Source organism: Pelmatolapia mariae, linkage group LG14, assembly GCF_036321145.2.
Source record: "Pelmatolapia mariae isolate MD_Pm_ZW linkage group LG14, Pm_UMD_F_2, whole genome shotgun sequence".
NCBI classification, from domain to species: Eukaryota; Metazoa; Chordata; class Actinopteri; order Cichliformes; family Cichlidae; genus Pelmatolapia; species Pelmatolapia mariae.
The window spans coordinates 35,462,699-35,487,444 of record NC_086239.1 but is presented as its reverse complement, the minus strand read 5'-3'; the positions used below and the strand labels follow the sequence as shown (position 1 = coordinate 35,487,444).

At 42.2% G+C, this 24,746-nt stretch overlaps 2 protein-coding genes across 2 annotated transcripts in view; one reads left to right on the top strand and one right to left on the bottom strand.

The window, feature by feature from the left end:
• The window catches only part of LOC135933758 (uncharacterized), a 375,148-nt gene that overhangs the window by 272,457 nt on the left and 77,945 nt on the right, over positions 1-24,746 (bottom strand). The window lies entirely within an intron of this gene.
• On the top strand, positions 1,112-24,746 carry hif1al (hypoxia inducible factor 1 subunit alpha, like). The gene is made up of 15 exons (XM_063493136.1): positions 1,112-1,243; positions 10,892-11,082; positions 12,751-12,953; positions 16,136-16,220; positions 16,544-16,659; positions 18,234-18,418; positions 18,566-18,672; positions 19,388-19,535; positions 20,484-20,767; positions 20,898-21,088; positions 21,171-21,263; positions 21,367-21,506; positions 21,819-21,927; positions 22,177-22,300; positions 23,052-24,746. The coding sequence occupies exons 1-15, from the start codon at positions 1,209-1,211 to the stop codon at positions 23,117-23,119; spliced, it is 2,079 nt and encodes a 692-aa protein (XP_063349206.1). The 5' UTR covers positions 1,112-1,208; the 3' UTR covers positions 23,120-24,746.

Below are 24,746 nucleotides of genomic sequence, written 5' to 3'. Positions count from 1 at the left end.
GAGCGCCTGCGTCGAAGGGTGAAGGCAGAGACGCCAGTAATACCGGAAACATGAACGTCTACAAAATAAAAGCACCCTTCGACCGAGTGACCCACTTTCCCGATCTGCGTCAGATTTCAGCTGCTAAATGATCCGTCATCGATCACTGGTGATATTTTATCAGGCATATGTACTGTATGGGATGTAAAACTATGATAAACACCCATCAAACCATTACAAATCAAAATACCTGTAATTACAAACGAAGTTTTATTTCGTAACCAAATTATCAAGAAGACACCCATTCAGACAGATGAACAACATTAAAAACGATTTATTTATTTATTAATTTTGCTATTATTGATAAGCCTAACGCGGATTAGACAGAAAGGCAAAACAACACATGTCATGTAACCTGGTCATTAGTTAAAGCCAATTAGCAGTCTCTATCCCCGGTTAATCTTTTAAAACTGTGTCCAAACAATCAAACTGATTAGTTACCTGCTCCTGATTACTGCTCAGAGACTAATCACTTGTTTACATCACCTTTAACTTGATCCGATCTGCTGTTTCCTTGTAAAGATAAACGGTAATGTGCTTAAGTAAAACGCAATGAAACACTAAAACTAGACTTTTGAAAAAAGATCTAAAGGAAAGTACTGTTAGACACAAAAATCACTATAATAAAACGAGAATAAACAGGAAATGTTTCCAGTTTTAGTCTTCGCCGGTGTTAAAAACAGACTGGCATAACATGACACGCAATGCTGTGTTTGTGTTGTAAACCTATTCTGGGCGTTTTAAAGTTTGCCTCAAATACCTGCTTCCTACTGTTAGAATAAAATATAATAATAACTGATAGTCAAATTAATCAACACCAAACTGAAAACTCTACACCTGAACAGAATGAAATAAAACACAATAATAAAATAAAATATATAAAAATAACTTTGCCTGTTTAGGTAAATTTTGCACAATATCCTGCGATCGAAAAGTACAAGCCTCCGAAGACATTTTACTATAGATTAAAATCCACCTTGCTAATAAGAAATTGAGAGAAACTGTAGGCGGAAGCGGGGGACTCTTACTTTGAAGTCTCGGGCGGAAGCAGCCCGTGTTTACAGTGAGTAACCTGACGCCTTTGAGGGGTTTGGGATTTTAGTGTGTCGTCGAGTCAGATTAAACAACAATAAAAAGCCGAATCGTTTCGCTCAGCACTTAGATTGAAGATGGAGAAGAAGGAGGGGGTCGTTGCGGTCAAACGGTAAGACTTATCGATTTACGGTTACTCGGGTGAAGGGTTCGGTATGTTTATCTGTATTTTCTTGCTTCTAACTCCGGGAGCCATAAAGCGGCAGCGGGCGGTGGAAACGACGGCGGCTTAGCTCGCAGGGCTACAGGCTGTGCGGCTAGCTCTCTATCAGCCTGTTTATATTCAAGGAGCATTATTCTCAAATTATCATTTAAATAAAAAAAATATTCTTCCCCCTCCGCAGCTCCGTTTTCCCTGCGTTTAATACAGCCTTTTAATTTGAAATCCTATTTGAATTGCGCGTGCTGAACAGGCTTATTTCCTTAAAAAAATTAGACATAATTAATATTACAGCATGCTTACAAGCCTGTAAATGAGATAAATAAGCATGAGATGTGATATCTGCTGTACATCTGTATTACTCAGTCTGGTCTCGTGTTGTTGTTGCAGAGCACAGCCGCCGCCTTTGTTCACGCCATGTTGCTCTGCTTCATGGATGTCCCGCATCCCAGTTATGGATTTATTTATTTATTTTTATTGCAGGCAGACATAACAGACAGAGATGGCTGCGGAGAGATAACATAACGTGTTCACGGGGTTTCTCGGGAGTTTGCGTCTTATTGTAGTAGATTGTTTAAAAAAGAAAAAGAGGAAGCTTTGGTGGAAAGTGGAAGAGGGTCTGAGGACATTTAGTGACAGCTCAAAGAAAGGAACAGTGTGTTCTCTGAAGGCTTTAGAGCAGAGCCTGAGCACACCTTTGGTTCACATTGTTTTATATGACATATTTGTATTTATCAGAGAGTATGGCTGCCATAGAGGGCATATTTTCATATATATGGTTATAAGAGACACTTGAATCTTTAAAGTGAATATGTGTTCTGGGGTAAGTGGCAGATAATTTATGGAGGATTTCTAGTCATGTCTCTTTTTTGTGTGTTTTTTTATTTTATTTTTAATGCTTTGAGGTTCTTTTCAAATCCCGCTGGCAGTGCGGATGTTTTGGTGTCGGGGGCAAGGCTTTAGGGTTTACTATTAACACTAAAACTGGAAGTATAGCCTTCCCTGTCTGAGCAGAGGGGATGGAGGTGGGTGGGGGTGTAACATGTGGGACAGAGTGGACAGCCACAGCAGGAGCTGTGACCTCCGCCCAGGAGGAAACCTGAAGCCCACCAGAACAGTGTGCTCAACCAAAAGGTGTCATGTGTTAGTACATTTATTCATATTTGTAGGTGACTCACAAGGATGAACTCTCGGTCACATTATTGATTAGTCTGTTAAAATTAGTTTGATAAAGCCCATAAAGTTGCTGGTGTCAGCTTTGATGTGTCTCATAAAAATGTGGATTGGAAAACAAGGAATATGAAGAAATGGCCTTGGGCTTTAACCTCCGTCGTGGAGGGCCATGTGTTTGGTCCAGTTTGTGTATTTGTTCAGAAAGTTGAAGATAGATTGTTGGGAAATTTGGACACACACACACAGCTTGTTTCCATAAATTTCTGGATCCAGGTCCAAGAAATTTTTGAAAGGACTCTTTACTAATGTCCGATGGGACAGATATGGATGTTTCACACGCTAAAAATTGTTTTGTTCTAAAGATAATCTCACAAATGAATCTGGATCTGCACACTCAGATTGTGGAGGGTGTACGTTTGTTGGCCTTGGAGGAAGTATGCGGTCTAGGATTGCTCCTGGTACTTAATGTGTCCTAGTTCTGTTTATGAGTTTTGTGGTCACCTGAAAAGCAGTGTCTCTGATTGGGACTAACTGATTTAAAAAGACTTGACATAAGCACATAATGTTGAAATTACACTTATTTCGTGAATTAAATCAGGATTTTCATCATCTGTTTTGGCTCATTAAGTGTGAACCTTCCCTGCTGTACTAACAGATCAGAAGTTATTCTGAGACTGTTTTATTGGCCCGTTAGCTGAGTTTGACAGTTCTGCTTTAAAGACTGACCAAAAGTTGGTTTCAGGCCAAAACAGCCTGTGAGAGTAGGAAAAAGAACAGTTGTTCAAATGTGAACACACTGGCCAAAGGTGTGCGTGTGTGTGCGTGCGTGTGTGTGTCTGCCATGACAGTCTCCAGGCTGCCAAAAACAACCCTTCCCTGTTTCAGCAGTCTTGGACATTGTGTACTGAGCCAAACAAGGCCGAGCTCACTTGTTGTTTATAGTTTAGTACGCATGTCAGCAAAGATATGAGATGTCTGGTGTTTGTATGTGTGTACCATGTTTACATATCTTTGTGGGGACCAAAAATTGGAATGTTACTATAATTGTGGGGACCAACAATAATGCCGTCCCCACGAGTTTGAAGGTATTTTTGAGACTCAAAATGTGGTTTTAGTGTCAGGGTTACTATTAGGTTATGGTTAGGGTTAGGCATTCAGTTTTGATGGTTAGGGTAAGCAGCTAGGGAAAGCATTATGTCAATTAGATGTCCCCCCTCCACACTGTGTGTGTGTGGAGGGGGCTGGCAGGATATGTGTGATTATTTACGAAGGGGGTCCCGGAGTCTTTGTCCTGGACTTCCTCATGTTTTCCTTCACTCTCTCCCGTCCTCATCGCTGCATTTGTTCCTTTTGCTTTAAAGTCTCGTGACCTGCTGCTGAGTGTTCGTGTGTGTGTGTCTGTGTGTGTGTGCGCGCGCGCTCCCTCCCCCGTCTACACATGCCACGAGAGGACATTGTGTTCTAAGCGTAAGCGGCGGTCCAACTAGTTATTGCTTACCTCATGTTTCATAGACGCTCCATCTGTGTAGATTATAGATTACTGTGTGTGTGTGTGTGTGTGTGTGTGTGTATTTTAGAGGAAGGCGAAGTCATGTGTGACGGCTCAGTAACCGCAGTTTGTACTCCAGAACAAACACAGAAGACAGTGTTTGGTGCAGAGCTCTATTCAGGGCTTTGTACACCTCGTCCCAGCACACACACACACACACACACATGCACACACTTGTATTGAGCAATAAGTCGACAAAGAGCAGCGCTGCTCTCTGACCAAGGACACGGAGCTCGCTGAGGCTCCTCCCGCTGGCAGGCTGCTGGGTGCTGTGGCTGTGTGTTGACAGCCTGTGATAAACAGCTGTAGCGGGGCTGCACCTGTACCTGACTGTTTCATCCAGGTGTAATTACATCGGCTCCTTTTAATGTGTCAAATACATCAACATAGTGTTAGTACTTTGTGTGTGGATCTGTGGTGTAGTGGTTTACACATTCGCCTAACAAGTGAAAGGTCCCTGGTTTGATTCCAGAAGCTCGATGAAGACTTTAATTGTTCTGTTATAAAACGATGAAGAATGATAGACAAACTTTTATTGTGTTTTTGATTGTAAGGACATATTTTAAAACCTTTAACATTAATGTTAGGTTGTAGGGGTGATGGAGTAATCAGCCAGGAGGGTCATTCGCGTCCACCTCTTGTGTTTTACAGGTTTGTCTTTAGACTCTTAAAAAGTTCCTAGTTCGGTTTAGAAAACACTGCGGTCTGGGTTCATAAACACCTCTCAGCAGTAGCCATGAATGCTTAACACTGACAGGTTTGGCGTGACGGACGTGTTTTGCTTTTCCCATATCCTCGTGTATCACCCACCGCCATCGAAGGACATTCTTTGTGTGAATGTGACACCTTATCAAAACAGCATTATTTTAGGGAAATGGCCTTGAAATTGAGCCTAATCATGTCAGCGCTGTTTTCCACAGGATTTCCTCTTATTTGCACGATTGTTTAATTTGTGCAAAGAGAATAAATATCTCGTGAGACGATGTAGGACCAGAAAGCCGTTTTCACTCACAAACTTTGGAGAGTTTCAGGATAATTAGGTCGGGATGTTTTCTGTAGTTGGCTTTGTTTATATTGCATGAAGCACACAGGAAGAAGCCGTCTGCTTCAGATATGTTAAAACCACTGGAAGTGCTCCAGAGGGAGTTCTCTGGATCGAGCTTCCAGGATGCTCTTTCACTACCAGTAAATGCACCGGTAGAGCTATTACTCGAACTGCTCCCACAGTCTGACATCACAGAGTTTTTTATGAGGGAGCTGGCAGGTTCAAAACATTTTAAAGCGACTACGTCAGACATTTTTCTGACACACACCTCTGTCAGGTGATGTCTACAAGAGTTCAAGGATGCTGTGCATGTGTGGAAATGTCTTTCCACCTCCGTCTCACGGCAAAATGTGAAACGCTGTCATGTGCGAGGACACGAATTTGGCAGTTTTCCAGTACAGGGAGGAGGAATTTGACATTTAAGGAGGAAGCTTTGAGGGAACTAGGAATGCCATCATACCTGAAATTGAGTAGTTGGTACCAGAGCCAGTAGATTTACACAATCCGCAATACCAAAACAAAATTATCTAATGCACTTAAACATAAACATGTAGGTGTTCCCCGTCACTTCCTGAAAAGCTGCAGGTTCAGTACCTACACCACCTACAGCAGCTGAGGTCATGAAAAAAACAACTACTGGGGCGTTTTTGGAGTTTTGGTATCAAAAGGTATCCTGAGTTTTGGTTCTGGCAACTTCCTGGCGGAAACCAAGAGAACTGAACTTCTGTTTTCCAAATCTTAACCAAGTCATTCTGGCTGATCTAAATGGAAGTTCAGGGTGTGTAAAAGTATTCAGTCACATGTGCAGCTCGAGCGGTGGTGTTCATCCAAAAAATGTGGACTTTCCACTCTTTAAACCTGGAAAAATTTCCACCTGTGCTTGTGGACACGAGTCAATAAATCTGATGAAAATTTGTGTTTGTGTAAACAGCAAAGGAGGGGAAATCTGTACCCGAGAACACGGATCAATAGATTAAATATTGGGAGTATTTAACAAACAGCTGTAATCTGTGTTATAAAATAAAAACGTGTTTAGCTGAAGTTGTTTCCCTTCTGTTGGCTTCGGGGGAGGGAAATCGGGGGGTTGGCTTAAACCCTAAAGCAAGTCAGCTGAGGGGAAGCACTGAAGTTGTTGGAGACTCATGAAGCTGTAGTAAATTAAACAGAGTGTTTGTGTAAGATAAAAAAACCTAAGAGGAAATGATAAGTATCTCCAGTCCACAAGATAAAATCCCTTGAAGGTGCTTAGGGGCTCTGCGAGCAACAGCAGTGATGCTAATGCAAGTATCAAGCTAATATTGGCGACAACAACAGTTGTCTGTAGTTCTGTAAGTGGTGGAAGGACTGCAAGCAGCAGTGTTAACAACAACACAAAAAGGAGCTAAAACTTGAGTTTTAATCAAAACAGTTGAATGTAGCAGCACAACAGAAGGACACGTTGTGTCCTCACCCGTGTGCAGCTCTGTGTTTGAGTTTGTGATAAAACTGTGACACGGTTTCATGTGTCCACATGCTTACCAAGGTCATGTCTGACAAAGATTTTAAGATATTAAAGAAAACCAGGGCAGAAGAAGCTCTCACAAACACACCCCACATTAATCTCATGACCCCTTGAGGGGGTTGTGACCCCCCTGCTGGGAAGGGCTGCCTTTCAAAGGCAAAAAGAGGAATGCATTCCTTGCAAACCCCCTGAAGGGGTTTGTCCACCCCTGGCGTCACTGAGCTGCGCTTTGGGAATTCACGTCTTGCTATTTTGTTGCTGCAAGTTTGAGTGCGAGTCCTCTAATTGTCAGCTTCCAGCACAGCGGTTTGAAGTGGGTTTGTCAGCTTGTTTTTCTTGCACAGACGCAGCACAAAGAGACAAAACGAGCTGCGCCATTATCTCTACCGAACGGCTGCTGAGTGTGTTTGAGGGTGACGTAGGCTGGTGTGAAACTTTGACCATATCTGTGGCTGTCCAGCTGCACTTCACCTCCTCAAACATGGAAATGCGTTTGACTTGGGATGGCGTGCCAGAAGCTGCATGAAATATATTTGCAGTGTTGTGACCCTCGCAGTGTTTATGTACCCAAAAGATGTTGAGTGACGTTAAGCTGACATGCTAAACCGAGAGGTTTTTTTGTCTTTCTGCAAGCAGCATACCAGAGTTTCCTGTCTTCGGTACAGTCAGTTCCTTACACACCAAAAAAGTTCATGACCCTGAGCTGTGGAAAATTACAAGTTGTGTTTTTTTTTTTGTTTGTTTCTTTTTTGGCCACCTTGTAGACAAAACTATTGAATAAAAATGATAAGTAAAGGAGGAGCAAAGTGTTGCAGACACCTGTGCAGGAAGAGAGCAGCAGCAAAGATGTTGCTGAATCGGAGGAAAACGTCTTATTTATTTAATTTTTGGGTGTGCTTTTGAGCAAAATTGAGCTGAACCCCAGAGGTAAACAAACCAAATCCCTGTGCGGTGTATGGGTACACTCAGTATTTCAGGCTGTGCTTTCGTTCATGCTGTGAACGTGACTCTGTTTCACTTCTTTGCACGAAGATTCAGCAAAGGAACACAGGGCTGTTCTTTCAGAGGGGGGTGGATGGGGGAGATTTTGAAAGTGTGTGTGTGTGTGTGTGTGTGGGAGGCTGTGTTTGTTTGCTATCTGTTGAATAAAAGCCATCACGTGGATGCGGATGGTGTAATAAATTTGTACTCTTGTGCCCAGTAATAAAGAGATTTGCTGTATTATGTGCTGATGCAACAGCAGCAAAAACAAAGATGTTCTTTAATCTGAGCGCAGATATTCACACGGGTTCCAGGTGGATTAGCTCCTGATACAAACAGTGTGGGTGTGCCCGAGTGTCCCGCTGGAACATTATGTGCTACTGTCTGAATAAAGGACAGACATGTTTGTGTTCACTTTCAAACCAAAGCAGGGAGGAGGTATTCAGATCAGGCAGTGAATGTAAAAGATGTCCTTTCACTCACAGACCCACTTTATTTCATTTCTTTTGACTCGGAGTTGTTATTATTATTATTATTGTCATTATTCATTGATCACCTTCATTTGATTTTGTTTCACTCCATATTCCTCCATGTATGTTAAGCAGCAGTATTAGGTGAGGTCTGATCTGTTGTCTCGGCAGGTTTTGTTTGTTTTGTTTTGGCTGCTGAAAACAGAAAAAATAAACATAAAGACTAAAACAATACTGGCAAAGTTGTAATTTTAAACATCAGCATCGGCCCAGAATTTCACATTCGAAGTCTGCTTGTTTTAGAGGATGCGGAGGCCCCTGTAAGGAATAATAACCCACAATGTGAAGAGTTGTGCAACATTTCTGTCAGCGTGATCAAACACGTATTACCATAATGTGTGATGATGCTGACCGAGTGTGTGTGTGGTACTATGTGCTGTGTAAAGGCGTCTGTCAGCTGCAGGAGTTATTTTTGAAGCCGTGCTCAGCTGGTGTCCTGTGTTGTGTTCTTTTTGTTCTGCGGTTTGATCATTTATTGGCCTGAGTCGGCACACTGAAAGAGGTCACTTTGTTTTAGGTAGTTATTAAAGCCTGTAGCATTTTATTACGGAGGACCCAATGTGCCAAAATAAGTAAATAAATAAAGAAACGACTTTATTAGTTTTTAATTTATCTGTCAACAATGCACATGTAATGGAATGTTGACATATGTGTTTAAATAATTAGGCCTTGTATTAAATGCTATTCCATTCTTTGTTCATTTATGATTAAGTGTTTATTTGTTGGTGCTTTTTAAAGCGCGCAGTCCCGCTGTGTGTTCTCGTCAGCTAAATTCTTTATCATTATGGTTTTTTTTTCTTCTGCGACATCTGTGTGATCCCACACAGACAAAGACACCCTTCAGATGCCTGCTCGGTGTTTGCTTTTTCCAAAAGTGTTTTACTGTTTTTCAATAATTTAATATTTGTTGTACAAGAAAACCACCCCTAAATCTATCCCTATTAAAGTGAACTGTAGAGCCAGAGAGGACTAATACACCCACGAGCTTGAAAACTAGAAAAATCCAGCTTCTCCTAATGGAAGATCAATACACTGTGTGATATTTCAAAATAAAAGCCCTTAGCTAGGCTAGTTATAGGAATTTTTCAGCGTGCTTTACAGTGCAAGTTTTTCAAAATAACTTTTTATAGTATAAACATTAACTGCTGACTCCATTCAGCTTTTTCAGGCAACCTGTTTACCTGCAACTTCTTCCACACTGAGAAGCAACCATCACACAGCAGTCGCCCCACAAATTGCATTTTCTAATCTAGTTCTAATTTTCCTTTTATATTGTTATTTATTCAGAACTGAATGTATCAATAAGTGAACATTTAGAAATCCATTATTTTCTTAACAACTTATGCAAATCACTATCACGAGTGGCTGCCACTATAAATATTCAACAAATACGTTTACTCTTCAATTTTTCTTAGTTTGGGTCCTCCACAGTTGCTGCTTGCAGTGAAAGAGTGTGTTAGGTGACACTGTTTGGCCTCAACATGATTGCATATCCACCCACGGCTGGAAAACGCAGTGAATGGAAGAGAAGTGAAGAAGTGAAACCAGGCTTTTGTCCTGTCAGCACATGTTTTTTAATCTCGGCCTGAGCGGTGCAGAGCGAGCTGAGGGATGGATGAAGACAGAGCGCAGAAAAGACGAGCGGGGGAGGGAGCCCTGTAGATCTGGACGTTTTCCTGGCTGCTGAGATAGAAAACATTTTGTTCCCTTCAGTTTTTGGGTGCTTCTCCCTATTTTTGCTCACTTCTGTTCCCACTTTGGAGTGTTTATAGAGCTGAAACTTGTGGGCACGATCACCAAGTAAAGACGTGAAGGCGTTTATGTCTCGTTGCCTTTAAAGTGGGATTAACCCTGTAATTAAACGCCTTCTCTTTACAGCATCTGTACATGCATCTGTGATTAGTTTATTATATATTTGATGGTTGGGTTTTTCTGCATTAAAAGCATCTGGTCCCGAACTCCTCCTCAAGTGTGTTTCGAAATCCAGAAGACTGGAAGTTGCAGTTTATGAGTTTATTAGGGCACAGAGTGTTGCTCATAAAATTCCCAGACTGACTCACAGGTCACTGCTGGAGGCTTTAAAACCGCACAGCTGCAGCACTGAAGGGCTTTTAGGGCTTTATTGGGGCTGTTCAGAGTTTTCTAGATGCATGCCTCTTTTAAAAATAATCTTGAACTGGCTCAGTGCAGGTATTTGAAGATGTATTTTAAATTAAAAATTAACAGCCAAGAGGATTTCTAAAAAAGCTATCTGCAACTGAGTGTTTAGAGCTTTGGCGCTCACAGAGACTCCTCGTACAAACTCTGAGGTCATCATTTGAAACTTTAGCCATGTTTATTACGAGCGTCCGCCATTGACCATAAGGAAAAGCAGAGCAGATCCACTTTAATGTTGCTTGAAAGGAAACTGGGGGAGCCTTCTTTGTATAGCACTCATACTCTGACCTTCTTCCTTGTAGTTCTGTGTTAACAATAAAAAGCGTTGTCAGCAGAGGAAAGGAGAAACACATGGTGGGGCTGGAGTGGGGAAGGAAAGTTGGTTACAAGTGAATTGTTGATTCTGGGCTCCACACAGAGGTCTTATGTTTTTTTTCTTTTAGTCCCACTTCAGCTCCTCCGTTCCTCCCCCACTGCCCCACATTCCTTCTCTGCTCTAATCATCTTTTCCCTCCCCTCTCCTCATCCATTCTTCTTTATTTATTTCTGTCACATAACGATTATCCTCCCTTCCTCCTTCACAGCTTCTTCTTTCCACATTAGTTTTCTGCTCCTTTTTTAAAATTTTCACCTCCTGATCATCTTCCCCTTCTTCCTCCTCCAGGACCAGCTCAGAACAGAGAAAACTGCGCTCTCGTGATGCGGCCAGATGCAGGCGGAGTCAGGAGACCGAGGTCTTTTATGAGCTCGCCCACACTCTGCCACTCCCACGCCGAGTGTCCACCCACCTGGACAAAGCCGCCATCATGAGAGTGACCCTCAGCTTCCTGCGAATGCACCACCTGCTTCGATCAGGTAAGAAGCACAGAGTCATGTGACAGTATGTCCCAACAGGGCCTGAAAATCCTTTGTGGATCAATAAGTATTGCCTGATTAAAAATTATTAAACATTTTGTGTTAAATTTAGGCTAAGACGCTTTACTTAACCAAAGCTCATGCATGGCAGGATTTGCGTTGGTGCAAATGTGCTGCTGTGCACAACAGTGACAAAGCATAAAATTCTTGCAAAGGTGTTTTCACACATTCTCTGCAGCCCCGAGCCCTGAAAACAGCTTAGGATGCAGTGCACTTAAATGTCACCTGGTCTGAATTGCGCGCCCCAGAGGATAAATAGTCATTTTACCATCAGCAGATCCCGTTTTTTGTTCGACAATATAAACTACAAAACAGTTAAGCTCCATCTATACTGCATTTTTAGTGCTAATAAGAAACATTGCTGAAGCAGTGCGGTCGAATTTGTAAATATTTGACCCGCTTACCAGCAGGATGTTAGCATACTGAGCACAGCTGCAGACTCGGTTTGGTTCTTTTGGTTTTGTTTTTCTGCACATGCTTTAATTTCATGACCTGCATGCTTCTTTTTTCTGTTGTCTAATGGCAGAAAACATAAAGACTGGTTTAACTCAGGTAAATAATGCAACTTCTGAGTTCCACGGGAAGAGTTAAGAATGAGGAAAGACGTTAAGGTTATGCTTTTATGACTACAGTCAAATATGAGGCTTGATTGTGGCTCAAGTGGTTGTTGTTGTTGCAGGTGAGTCAGGTTTGGATAAAATGTTCCAAGTGGTGAAGTCCTTTAAAAACAGCACAGTGTGAGTTGTTCTAATTCTTTAAACGGCTTCTCCCTCGTTTCTTTTCTTCATCTCGTCCTCACGAGTGACAGAGTTTGAATGATGAACTCGGTCAGGCATGAACGCTGCGTGAATGTGAATACAGCTCTGGCATGTTGTGTGTTCAGTGTTACTACTTAACGAGATGAGTCGGCTCATTGCCTCAGGTGTGAGAGCAGAGCCATGAACTCCTCCTGACTGGTTTATTGACTGAGGTCAAAGGTGAGAGGTGAGACATTCTCATAGCTGGATCGGATTTTTGAGAGGGTTCAAATATGACGCGTACGTCAGGGTTTGAAAGTGTGTTCCCGGATTTACTGGAGGAAAAATCCTGCAGGAAGCAAAAAAACAAAAAATGCACGAACAGTCACGAAGCAGGAAAAGTTGATGATGATAATTTCCAAAGACGGCTGCATATCAAGGACCTTTAATTTGCGCTATTGGTGTGAATGCCCACACCAGCAGAGACACGGAGCCATGGGAAGGAGATGCAGGCAGAAAGTCGGTGAACTGATAAGAGGCTTGCAGCTACAGCAGAGTACGTTTCTTTGAGCCAAATCTCAGAGAGGAGCTCACATCGCAGCAGAGGAAACGCCAAAGCAGGATTTGAAAATGTGGCTATGCTGACAGCTGTAATTACACATAAGAACGGGTTGGCTCCAAGAGTGACACAAATCACCATAAACACGGCAGAGTTTACAGGAAGAGATTACAACATGGTCTGCTTGGTGAAAATCCAGGAGACGACTTTCAGGCAGTTAAAGATGTGCGAAGTCGAGAAAGAGGTTTAAGTAATCCTGCCTGATCTGCCTCTGGTAATAATAATAACCTGGTTGTTTTCTTCCCGCAACAGATAAGAATCTGAAAGAAGAGCCTAAAGAGGTGGCGGAGGAGGAGGAGGTGAAGGTGGAGGAGGAGGAGGAGGAGGAGGAGGATGAAGATCCGATGGATGCTTTCTATCCTCAGGCGCTGGCTGGCTTCATCATGGTGATGACCGAGGAGGGAGATATGATCTACCTGACAGAGAATGTCAACAAACACATTGGCATCACACAGGTACACACACACACACACACACACACACACACACACACACACACACTGTCTTGATGTTTTTAAATGATAATCTTGTGCTTTGTGGGTGGCACAGAACTCTTAGGGCATTTGTTTTTGTGCCGTGCAGGCGTGTCCAGGACATTTAATCCTGACATCTGTTGATTGATTTTTGTGTAACAAGCCAAGTACTGATTGTAGGTAGCGGCGAGGACAGATAACGTCACCATATGAGTCGTAGTTTGTGATAAAGAAACCAAAGTATTCACTGCCAAAACTTCACCACACAGACTCGTCCTTGGATAAATGGAGAAAGTGAGGACTGTGTGGATCCATGGCTGTGAAACCTCCTCTGTAACCATGGTGATAGCCCTCTGTCCAAAGGTTGAGCTCAGATTATGTTCATTTATGATTTCTTCCTGTTAAAGGGAGTTTTTCCTTCCCACTGTCGCTAAGTTCTTGCTTGTAGGGGGTCGTCTGATTGTCGGGGTTTTCTCTGTGTTATTGTAGGGTCTTTAACTCGCAATATAAAGCGGCTTGAGGAGACTGTTGTTGGGATTTTGCGGCGTATAAATAAAGTGGAAATGAAAAATTGATGCTGTAACTGTGGCTTTCAAAGCTTGTTGGCAACCTGTGTTCCTGCCTGCCCTGTCGGTCCTTCGGATCGTGTTGTCAGGCAAAGGAACTCTAACTGCCCATTTGCCGCGTATCCCCGGCCTCCTTCAGACACTTTTACACAATCTGTGCTGCATCTGGTTCAGTTCCAGCACTATTGTGAACGAGCCAAGCTTCTCTCAGGAGAGGTGTTTGGTTTCCAAGTCCCCTTTCAGCTCACTTGGCATCGTGTTAGCATTTGCCAAACTTCTGACAGATGTCATAGCGGGGGCGGGGGACTCGTGATGTCCAGCTGAAGCCATTAGAGGGCTGGCTTTTCCAATGTAGTTTCCACTTTTTTTTTCCTTTCTTTTTTAAAAGATTTGAATGGTGGGTCACACCGCTGGTTAATTGTGCTTTGCTTCACATAAGAAAACGATTCATTTCCTCGTTATCCTTAGAGTCATGCTCACATAATTGAGATCATCCGTCACCTGCTCCAACACACCGCACTCTTTATAGCAGAAGGATTTTATTTCAGGATGGATGCATGAATCTAATGACTGGAAACTTTTTATGTACTTTGAATATTGCTGTAATAACCTATAGTTAGCACATAAACTGTTTGGTTTGTTTATATCAAGGGTGTGAAGGTCACTTTAGTTAATGGACCAATAAAACAATTATGTGATAACCCACCTTTCTTTTAACATAAAAGTAAACAATCACGTTTATTGAGAAACGGCTTAAAATATCCTGCATGAATTTTAAACAGACCGTCTTTATTACATGTGCATTCAGGATCAGTGTAGCTGTGCAAAAGCACAAAACAGAGCTTAACGCCTGTATTATATATCCAGATAAATATCTTTTAACTTTGATTAAAAGTGTTTTTAACATTTTGATACCTGTGCTGTTGACGCAATAAAAGTGCATCATATGTAAAATTATTCACTCCCCGATTTAAATTTCACATTTTGCAAAGTCATTTATTTACTCAGTTTGTTCTAATCAGCGAGACTTCTTTTTCGAGAGGCCGGAGAGCTCTCGTAAACACATCGAGTAACAGGAGACCGCATAGCTTCTCCGAGGCTAAAAACATTCCCTCCACACCCTCCACGAGCGAGTCTGCATTGGTTTAGGATTAGTTTGCCTTTTGTTTTTCTCTTCCTTGACGAAATTGAAATAATGTTTCTCTGAAAATGTGACATAAAATTAGAGCAGGGTAACTTGCAGAAGTTACCCATGAATGCTTGGAATCAGTTCCAAAACAACAAAGTTAATCCAGGCTGCACCTCTGGTAAAAATTCATGCAAATCCATCCGTGTCTCTGCGAGTAATCCTGCTGACAAACAGGACAAAACAAGCACTCGCTCCGCAATCACTTTATTTTCCCATTTATGATTCCAACAATTAATTAAAAATGTATGAATATTTCTAAGTTTCCAGAAATGTGCCCTCCTGTGTGGTGATGCTTACATTATAAAGACTTGTTGCTGGTTTAATTGCAGCCATGAAAAAGGAACATTTTTACTTTTCCTGGCGCCTTCACGTCGTTTGTTACTGCCATCTGATTGGGCGCTGGAGAGACGCAACTGTGACGTTCAAATTTCCAGACTTTAGTCTTAAATCTTTTCCTTTCATTTCAACCGTGCCGGCTTCAGTTTCCCACTCAGCTGCCACTTCGTGTGACGGTCTTGTGATCCGTAAGCTTGGCGTTCCGGTTATTTTCCAAGTCAGTTCTGGTTTTCCGTGCACTGTGTAGCATTAGGAAAACCTCAACACCAGAAAATGGATGTTTGTTGGTCTCCAAACATCTATTTTTGGCGGTGTTGGTCATTTTAAACACTTGACACATCACCCCAATCCCCATAAATAAATATATAAACTTACTGGGTTTAGAAACTGGACCAAGCTGAAGACATTTCCTGTGTGTTGCATTTATTGTAGTTTATTTTTGTAGTTGCGCAGCAGCGTATTTGCTAAAGTGTAGTTTTTATTTTGGTTAATTACAGCGTCTTGGTTTACTTTCAGTGAACTGTAATAATGTTGTTTCAGGGTGTGTAATTAAACCCGAGCTACTCGTTGGACGTGAGAACGCCATCATTATTACTTAGACTGTAGATGTGTTGTTTGTCATTCCTGACCTACATCAGTTTTTAGTACACTCAGCCCTTACGAGCTTTTCTTAGATAAGAGTTGTTTTCTTTTTTATTTCCTGTGAGCTGCCAGGATAGTGTGTCTATGAAAGCTGAGCGGGAAGAAGAATCTGTTCCTTAGATCTATTCTTAGCCCCGTTTGAGGAGGTTATGGCGAGTATTCACCGAGGTCCAGAGTGAAGCATGCTGTAACAGCGGTGGCGATTTAACCCGACCTCGTCAACTGTAATTACAGTCGCTGCTAAACACAGAAAGAAAAATGGATTCACCAAAGAAAATAAAGTACAGACAAACTTTTAACCAACACGTCAGGTTCACAAAATACATGTTTGTGCTTTAACAAAAAAAAAAAAAATCAGGGGTAGCGGTTGATACTTGTTGTGTTTGTTGGCGTGTGACTCAGCAGTTTTGTTGGTTTCTTGTCGTCCACAGCTGGAGCTGCTGGGTCAGAGCATCTATGACTTTGTTCATCCCTGCGATCAAGAGGAGCTCAGAGACCTGCTGACTCCACGTCCAGGTAAACAAGCCGGGGATCAGGAGCTCCTCTGACACCTTTATTTTGTAGTTTGGTCATGTGACAAGAAGACAAGCATCTTCTTAATTTGATCTCCAGAATTTAATTACAGGCCAGATTGACTGTAACAAGTTAATTTAGTGCGTGTTGTCACATTAGTTCTGTTTGTTTGTGGTCACAAAGACTCAGCGAAGCCCGTCTGTGTATGCTTTCTCAGCTCAGCTGTTCTTTGAATTTTTAAAATGTTTTTGGTACTTAACAAATTTTCTTGTAAGCTGACAAACTTCTGTGAATTACCCACGTTAACGGTGTCGTGTTGCTTTCAGGTCTGAGTAAGAAGTCACGGACAGAACAGACGAGCGAGAGGAACTTCTTTATGCGAATGAAGAGCACACTGACCACCAGGGGGCGCACCGTCAACATCAAATCTGCCACCTGGAAGGTTTGTATTACACACAGCTGTACATTAGTATATATATACACACATATACATCTCACAGTGGTGGCTTTCTGAGGATGCTCACTCACCTCTGACCTCATTCTAGCCTAAACATTAAAGCTATAGCCTGTAAATAAAAGATGGACACAGCTACCATGATGGCATCTATTAGTTTTTATTTAGAAGCCTCAATATTAAAGTTTTGGCTGGATCCATGTTGGATTTTGATCCAGAAGTAGTTGTAAACCGTACAAATGCTTAGAATAGAAGGCTGCATTCATAAACTGTAGGGCTGCAGCTACTAGCTAACTACTGCTCAGCAACAGAGTAATAATATACTAGAATACACCAACTTGCTGAATATGCAAGAGGGTCAAAGTCCAGTTTGCAGTGCTGTAAAGAAATGTTCTCTGTTTTATTCATACCGCCAGGTGCAGCTGGAGCATGTCTTTAACCCCTAAAGGGGACGTATTCACCGCTTCTTTATTTATTCCTATGTAAATATATACTTATGCCAACATGGATGTTCACATTAAATGAGGCGAAAGTACAAGTAATGCCTTCACAAGTGAAAGCTGAACTTTTGGCTCATGCACTTGATTGGCTGCAGGCTTCTTCTAAATGACAGGTGTTGCTGCTCAGGAAAAACAATAAATAAATCACAGCCTTGGGGCTCGAGCAGAAATAGAAGATTGCTTGTACTCTCCCCGACACATTTTTACTGTTTGCAAAAACAGTTGGGAGGTGCACGACGAACCCAAACGACAGCAGTGCACATTTACTTTTGGCTGGTGTATAAACTACCTTCAGTAAGGACGTCTCGAGCTCACACCTCTGGCTTTGAGCACATAAGCTTCACCCACCTTTACCCAGGTCTTCGGTTTATGACAGGCAGCCAATCACAAGAAAGGAAGAGGAGTTAAAATAATAAATTGTCAGCTGGAATGAGCAGAATACGTCCCCTTTAAACAGGCCTTAGAAGGTGTGTCACAAAGTGAGGTACGGCTAGTTCTGAAGCTATAATTGGTTCTCATAAAAATAGGCACAACAGACACACACATGCAGCTAAAGTCCAGTCTGAAAGAGATATGGCAAGGCCAGATTAACGCTGGCAGCCGGCCTTCACGCTGTAAACGGTACACCTACTAGTTCAAACACATACATTACTTTCAATTCATGCGCTCACGTGTACTTGCTGCACAGTGGCACGTGTCCTGATGTTACCATTCCTGTCTAAAGTGCCGCACTTACATTTTAAAACCTCCTGAAGAGTCAAGGAAGGAGCCAAGCACTGACGTGTCTTGGCTCCAGCGCCACAGAGCAGGGACTCTTTTAAAACCTCTTCTGAGCATTTAAGGGATTACAGCTCAAATTTGAGTTTGTTTCTTGTTTTTATTCTTTTTGAATTTAACACTGGCAAAAGCAGAGCCACACAAACTGAATACTTTTCATTAAAAGGAGCTCACTACAGCTATGCAGCATGAAATTGAGCAAAAAAAAAAAGAAGTTTATTTTGGTTGTTTGAAGTGTGCTTGGTTGATGAACTCTGCCTTAAATTCCTCGCCCTCTTTCTCCAGGTCCTCCACTGCACAGGCCACATTCGTCCCTTTGTCAGCGGCTCTGCGTCGCCCCCTGCAGGCAGAGTCATGACCCTGCTGTGTGAGCCCATCCCACACCCGTCCAGCGTGGAGTTCCCTCTGGATACTTGCACCTTCCTCACCCGTCACAGCATGGACCTGCGCTTCACCCACTGCGAGGGCAGGTGAGATGGAAAAATGTAACCGATCTCGACCTTTGACCTCCCCCCCGTGGATGGGAAGCAGGAGGAATAACATTGCACTGTAGCGCGAAAGAAAGGGGGAAAAGAAACCTCTGAACTCCTGGTTTTCTTTTCTCGCACTGTTTCCAGGGTTGCAGAGCTGGTGGGATACAAACCTGATGATTTGATTGGACGCTCAGGCTTCGAGTTTCTTCACGCGCTCGACTCGGATCACATCAACAAGAGCCTGCACACATGTAAGTGTCAGTGTGTGTCTGCGTGTTACAACAGTGTAATATTTTCAATCATTTTCACCGTGTACCTGGGTCTAAACGGCTTTCATATACGGACGGGTGACGAATTAAAGCAAAATCCAGCATAAAACTCTCAGCAGGGTATTTGGCTCTCGGGTGTCGTCAGAACACCTTCAGTGCATCTTGGCCTTTAAGAGTATGAAAATTTGCTAGAGGACAGGAGGGACCTTTTATTGCAAAAATTCCCGTTTAGTGTTTTGATAATGAAGGAAGAGAAAGAGAGGGGTTTCCAACACTAGGTCCAGAACTGGTTTTTCCTTCTAATTTTTTAACACATTTATGCTTAAATGTTTAAAAAAAAATAAGAGCTCCTCATTTCTAATTACAAACTAATATACTGATGTAATAAGGAACCAATGTCTGAATTAAGTTCCATTAAACTTATTTCACCCTCGACAAAATCCCTGCTTGAGAATCAGAAAAGTTGGCTTTGACCCACCCGAGCTCATAAAACTAGTTTAAGGGTGTTTCTTCGTCACGCTCACTGCCGTTGATGTCTCATTAGTCCATCGCTTGTGTTTGAGGCACAGGTTTCAGTACATTTCAGCTGTTATTAAAAGCCGTGTTTCAACGAGGAGCTCCCAGAATTTGTTTTAATGAAGTGAAAACGTGTTCTGGCACATCATCATCCTCTTTCTCTTCTGTCCACACTGCGCAGTGCTCTCCAAAGGTCAGGTTAGCACCAGCCAGTACCGTTTCCTGGCAAACAATGGTGGCTACGTGTGGGCGGAGACTCAGGCCACGGTGTTGTACAACAGTAAAACTTCCCAGCCAGATGCCATCGTCTGCCTCAACTTCATCCTCAGGTACTTTAACCCTTTAAAGCCGGTCGGAGCAGGCACGCTCTGTTTTGCATAACTATTTTTAAATCCCTGTAGAACTGGAACCACTTAAGCTAGCGCTATAATTTTTTTTGCATATGAAACCGGAGGAGTTGTACTTACATCTTATGCCATCAGCTTGCCCTAGGTCACGGTTTCCTTCCACATATAGCTTTGCAAAAATTGCATAAAAAGCGCTTGCAGCAACAAAAACATAATATTCCAGAAACAGGCTTTACCGATCCGATCAGCTGTTCAAAACACTTCCTACGTTGGAATAGATGTCGTTTTTTTTAACCTTCAGGGCCTTATAGGCCTATACTGGTGTTTTTAAAATTCATGTTTGACTTTATGCTTTTCTGAATAGTTTCTGGGATGCTTAGAACTCAAATTGCACTGCTAGTTTATTTTGATGCACATGCTGTTTTTTTGCAAATTTGGATTATAATATTTTCGTTTTTCCTGCAGTATATAAAAATTGGTGTATTTCAAAAATAAAACTATGAAGACACTCAAAATTAATTTCCTGTTGTTGGAAACTATTTTGTGCAACTTTTTTATATTTACATTTGAGGGATAAACCTCTTAAATTTCTCTAACTAGAAATATATGTAAATAAAACAAAAACGATTTTCAATTTTTTTTGTAGTTTATTGCACTTTTTGGCAATTTATGTAGTTACTATGTACTTAATGCATACATATTAAAATTTGAGCTATAACGGTTGTATTGATGTATAGCAACTTGAAATGTTCTCAAAAATGGCACTACAGCATGTCAAAATATAAAGATAAGCTCTGGTGGACTTGGTTCTATGATAGGTCTTAAAGGGTTAAAAAGCAGCAAAGTTGTCTCACAAACTGCAACACGAGCGAGGATGGCGCTCCCATTTACTGTTCCCGATTTTAACGTCATCGTCTTCTTCATCTTTAGCTCTGTGGAGCAGCCAGACGTGATTTTCTCCATGGAGCAGACCCGCTGTAGTAGCGTGCCTAAAGTTGAACCGGCAGATGAGGACTCCGGGACTGCTGACATGTGCGAGTCTGAAACTGACAGCGAGCCTCGCACTGTTTCCACTGAGGCTGAAGATGTGGATTCAGATGTGGATTCAGATTCCAGCAGCAGCGCGAAGCTCTTCATGGAGCTGCGGGAGAAGCCGGAGGAGCTGCTGCAGTTGGCTCCTGATGCTGGAGACACCATCGTACCTCTGAGTCCAGGTGAGACTGACAGAGGACCCCCCCCCCCCCTCCTTTTTTTTTTTTTTTTTTTTTTTAAATATAAAAATGTTACAGTTGAGGGAACATTGTCGGTGGTTATTCAGAGTAGATCTTTTCCCCCCTCTTTCAGGTTCTGTCGAGCTCTCATTTGCCAGTCCACCCAGTCCAAACTCGGTGCCCGAGCACCCTCAGGATCTGTGCACCCCACAGCTGAGAAAACTCCTCGCACCCATCTTTGACCCCATCACTCCTCCTCCATCTGCATCCTCATCCTCTTCTTCTTCTTCACCATCACCGAGCTCCTCACCTAAACCTGAGCAGGTAAATGTCAGCCTTAAGTCTTTGTGCATCAGTCGAAGTGTCTGTGCCTCCCTTTAACCCTTAATCGATGTTTGTGTCTCAGAGCCGCAGTGAAGAGGAGGTGATGGACACCAGCGAGGTGGAAAAGTTCTTCGCCTTTTGGCCAGAAGATGCCCAGAAGAAAGATACCCTGGTGGTAAGAGCACGAAGCGATGAGACGTCAACAAAAGACATCCTGATAACAACTGTTCAGTCAACCGCTTTCTGCAAAATATTCAGTCCTACCTGCATTTTTTTAGGAGATGGAGGGGATGGACCTGGACATGTTGGCTCCGTACATCTCCATGGACGATGACTTCCAGCTGACCTTCCTCAGCAGTATGACCGAGGAAGCTGAGAAACCTTCGTTGTCCGAAACGTCAGCAACAAGCAGGAAACGGTAAGTTAGACCAGCGTTATCTATAAAACTATTGGTGGAAAGGTGTGTTCAGAGCAAACAGGAAGCCAAGTTTCACCTTGCATTATCGTAACTGAGCACAACGGCCCTATGCCAAAATGGGAAATTTGTCCTGAGGGAGGCGCCAGTAAGAAGGCCGTGTTCTTGTCCTCTGTACAGTGGCCCATTCAGGACATTGTAGAGCTCCTTTTCAGTCTCAGCTTTTTATTGTAGGTGAAGACACCGCTAAAAATTTATATCTGAACATTAAAACAAAGATTTACGTGTTTTATAATCCGTCTGTCTCTCGTTCAGGACTCATGACTCTGCTGAAGAGATGCTGTCAGCAGTGATGCTTCAGGACAAGAGACCGAAAAAGGATCCTTCCATAGAAGAGGAGCTTCTTCTCACCCACAAACTACTGGTGAGTGGAAGAGGAAGAAGAGCCGAGAGGGATGATTTTAAGACATTCAAAATGTTTTCTGTCTTGATGACCTTTCACTGCCTTAATTATTGATGCAGTGTTCAGTTTTTACCTTTAATAAAAAACAACAAATCAGAAAATCTGAAAAATCAGTATTTGGTTGGTTTCTACTAATAGATGCTATGTAATGATAATTATGTTTTCAGAACAAACTTTTTCACCTGACCACACGTTAACCTCCAATTTCAGGACAGTCTGGATGAAACCGACCAACCAGATCTGATCATGGACCCGGGACCGGAGAGTCGCAGCCATCTGCTCACAGACAGAGATCCGGTCTTAGGAGGCATGCAAGGACTGTGTGACACTGCAGGTAAGATCTCTAACCTCAGCTCACATTATCAGACTGGCTTCAAATTAACATCAGAGGATAACGGGCACTGAGTGACTTCCATCCCAAATTCAGGTGATTTGGCGCCATCTAGTGGTCATACTGAGATAATGTTTGGGAATCTAGGCAAAATATTCCACACAGTTCAATAAGCGATCATGTTGGTGCATAGGCTACTTACAGATTTCCTGTTATAATAATGTTGGATTGTAAAAGGATTGATCTTTTTCACTCAGATATTAAACATGATGGGTCTGGAGCATAAACTGTACATCACAGATGGCAGTTTTCTCTCTATTCTGGCTCCTTTCAGGTTAGATCTTGGTTATCAGTGGTTAGCTCACAGCTAAAAAGTACTTAGTTCAAACCCCTGCAGGGACCTTCTGTGACTCTGTGGGGTGTTTTTTTTTTTTTTTTTTTTTACCTCCTGCTGTTAAAAACATGCCAGAAATCACTGCCTGTGTAGGTCTGAGACACACAAGAGGTTCTTAAGCTTAAGAGTTTCAATTCCTGCTTCGGTAAAGGTCAGCGGACAGTCTGAGTCATTTTTCAGAATGGAGCCAGTCTGTGCAGATTTACTCGCGGCCTCAGATTCATTATAAAAAAAAACAACTCACATTTTTAAATTAAATGACGAAAACAGAAATTCTGTTGCATCCAAAACCTTTGGATTAAAAAGGCAGCTGTGAAGTGTCCTCTGACCTAACCGTGTCTCTCTCTTTGTGTCTCGCAGCTCTGATGAAGGACATATTTGTATCTCGCCCGACTCTCCTCTCGCCACCTCTCTCACCTATGACCTAAAGGAATTCCTGCCAGTCACGAGTTGGCCCGACTTCACCGCTTAAAACGAGAAAGTCGACTTTGGATCTGCCTGCAAACACTGCATCCTGAGCGCACACCTACAGACATGCACGCACAAGATTCGAGACTCACACACGCTGCATCACTTCGTCATCGGATCGTTGATTGTAGCCGAAGCCGAACGGTCTCTTGATGTTGGCTTTTCCCGTCCGTCTCTCACTGTGAAACAAGAGCCGGTGACCCGCTCTGGAGCCGGGAAAAGTCAAAGCGAAGATGCTCCAAATTGGCTTCCCGCAACCCGGCGCAGCTCAAGCGCTCGCTTTCCTCCATCATCACTTACTTTTCGTCAGGGATTTAATCTGAGAAGTCATCACTGAGGTCTGTCCGTTCTGACGGAAACGGCAGGTGGTGCTAATTTTCCTCATGCGAACGATGTGAAAGATTAATCATCCCAAATGGGTTTAACGGTGAGACAAAAAGAGACGTGTTTCTCTGCAGCTAAATTTCTCACAGTTTGATCCAATTTTAAAGGTGTACAGAACAACCATGTCAGCAAAAATCACCGTCGTCCTTCTTCAGTCAGTGTCTCAACTAACAAAAAAATAAATAAATCACTCGCTCTTCCACTTTACTCAGAAATAAAAAAAAAAACTTGCGAAATCAGTGGCATGTCATTTCAGTGGCATATTTTTATGTGTTTTTTTATACACTTGTAAACATTTTTTTTCTTTCTATTAAATGATGCAATTACTAGAAAGTTCTGATAGTTTTATTTCAGCATTCTCTTCAGATCCTGAGTCGCCCTTCGTCGCAGATTGTTCTTGATGTCTAATCTTTAATCCCGAGGTGCCCGGTCGGTGCGCTTCATCTTCTCTTACACTCTATAAGCTAATGTGAGGTGATCAATTGGCTTTCAGACGCGTAGCCGTGGGTAACCTGCTGAGGGTGTGGTCAAACGGCAAAAAAAAGAAAATTAAAAAAAAAAAAAGAAGCAAATTTGATGGGTATTGCTTTGTCCTTTTTTATCGTGGTTTTGAATATATATATATATATATATATATATATATATTTCTATAATCGATTTATCTTGCCATTATTGTTAGTTAAAGCATCAGTAGAGTAAGCTTGTTTATATGCTGGTAGAAATGTGATGAAACACTAGAATTTAGTTTTTGGTTTGTTTGGTTTTTTTTTTTTTTTTTTTTTTGTCCTTAAGATCAAATTTTATGACTTCTAACAAATTTTACCTCAAATTAAATGAGTTGAAAGTAGGCTTGCATCCTTCAGTTGCAGTGTTTGATGAAATATTGTGATTTTGATGTTGAGGATTGTTTTCATTTGGCCACAATCATCTTCTCCTTTTCCACACCTTATCTGCAAACTATGAACTGTCTGTGTGCTCCCTGTAAAACTGCCATTTTATCTCAAACGTGTCTCTTTCAGAGCTGTCTGTGCCTTTTTCTCACCCAGTGAAAAACATTGTTTGGCCTGTTACCGTCACGCAGGATCTGTTCATTATGTCCCCTGATGATTTACACATAGGGAGCGGGGTTGTATACTGTTTTCTTTTCTTTTTACTCTTTATCCTGTATGTATTCTTGAGCTAAATAAAGCTGATGAAGCAAAA

Bases quoted from the DNA above. Each gene is read 5' to 3' on its own strand.
- hif1al (XM_063493136.1), top strand. From the start codon at position 1,209: ATGGAGAAGAAGGAGGGGGTCGTTGCGGTCAAACG. The intron at 12,954-16,135 runs GTACACACACAC...TGTCGTCCACAG, and splicing joins AACACATTGGCATCACACAG to CTGGAGCTGCTGGGTCAGAG. The intron at 22,301-23,051 runs GTAAGATCTCTA...TGTGTCTCGCAG, and splicing joins AGGACTGTGTGACACTGCAG to CTCTGATGAAGGACATATTT.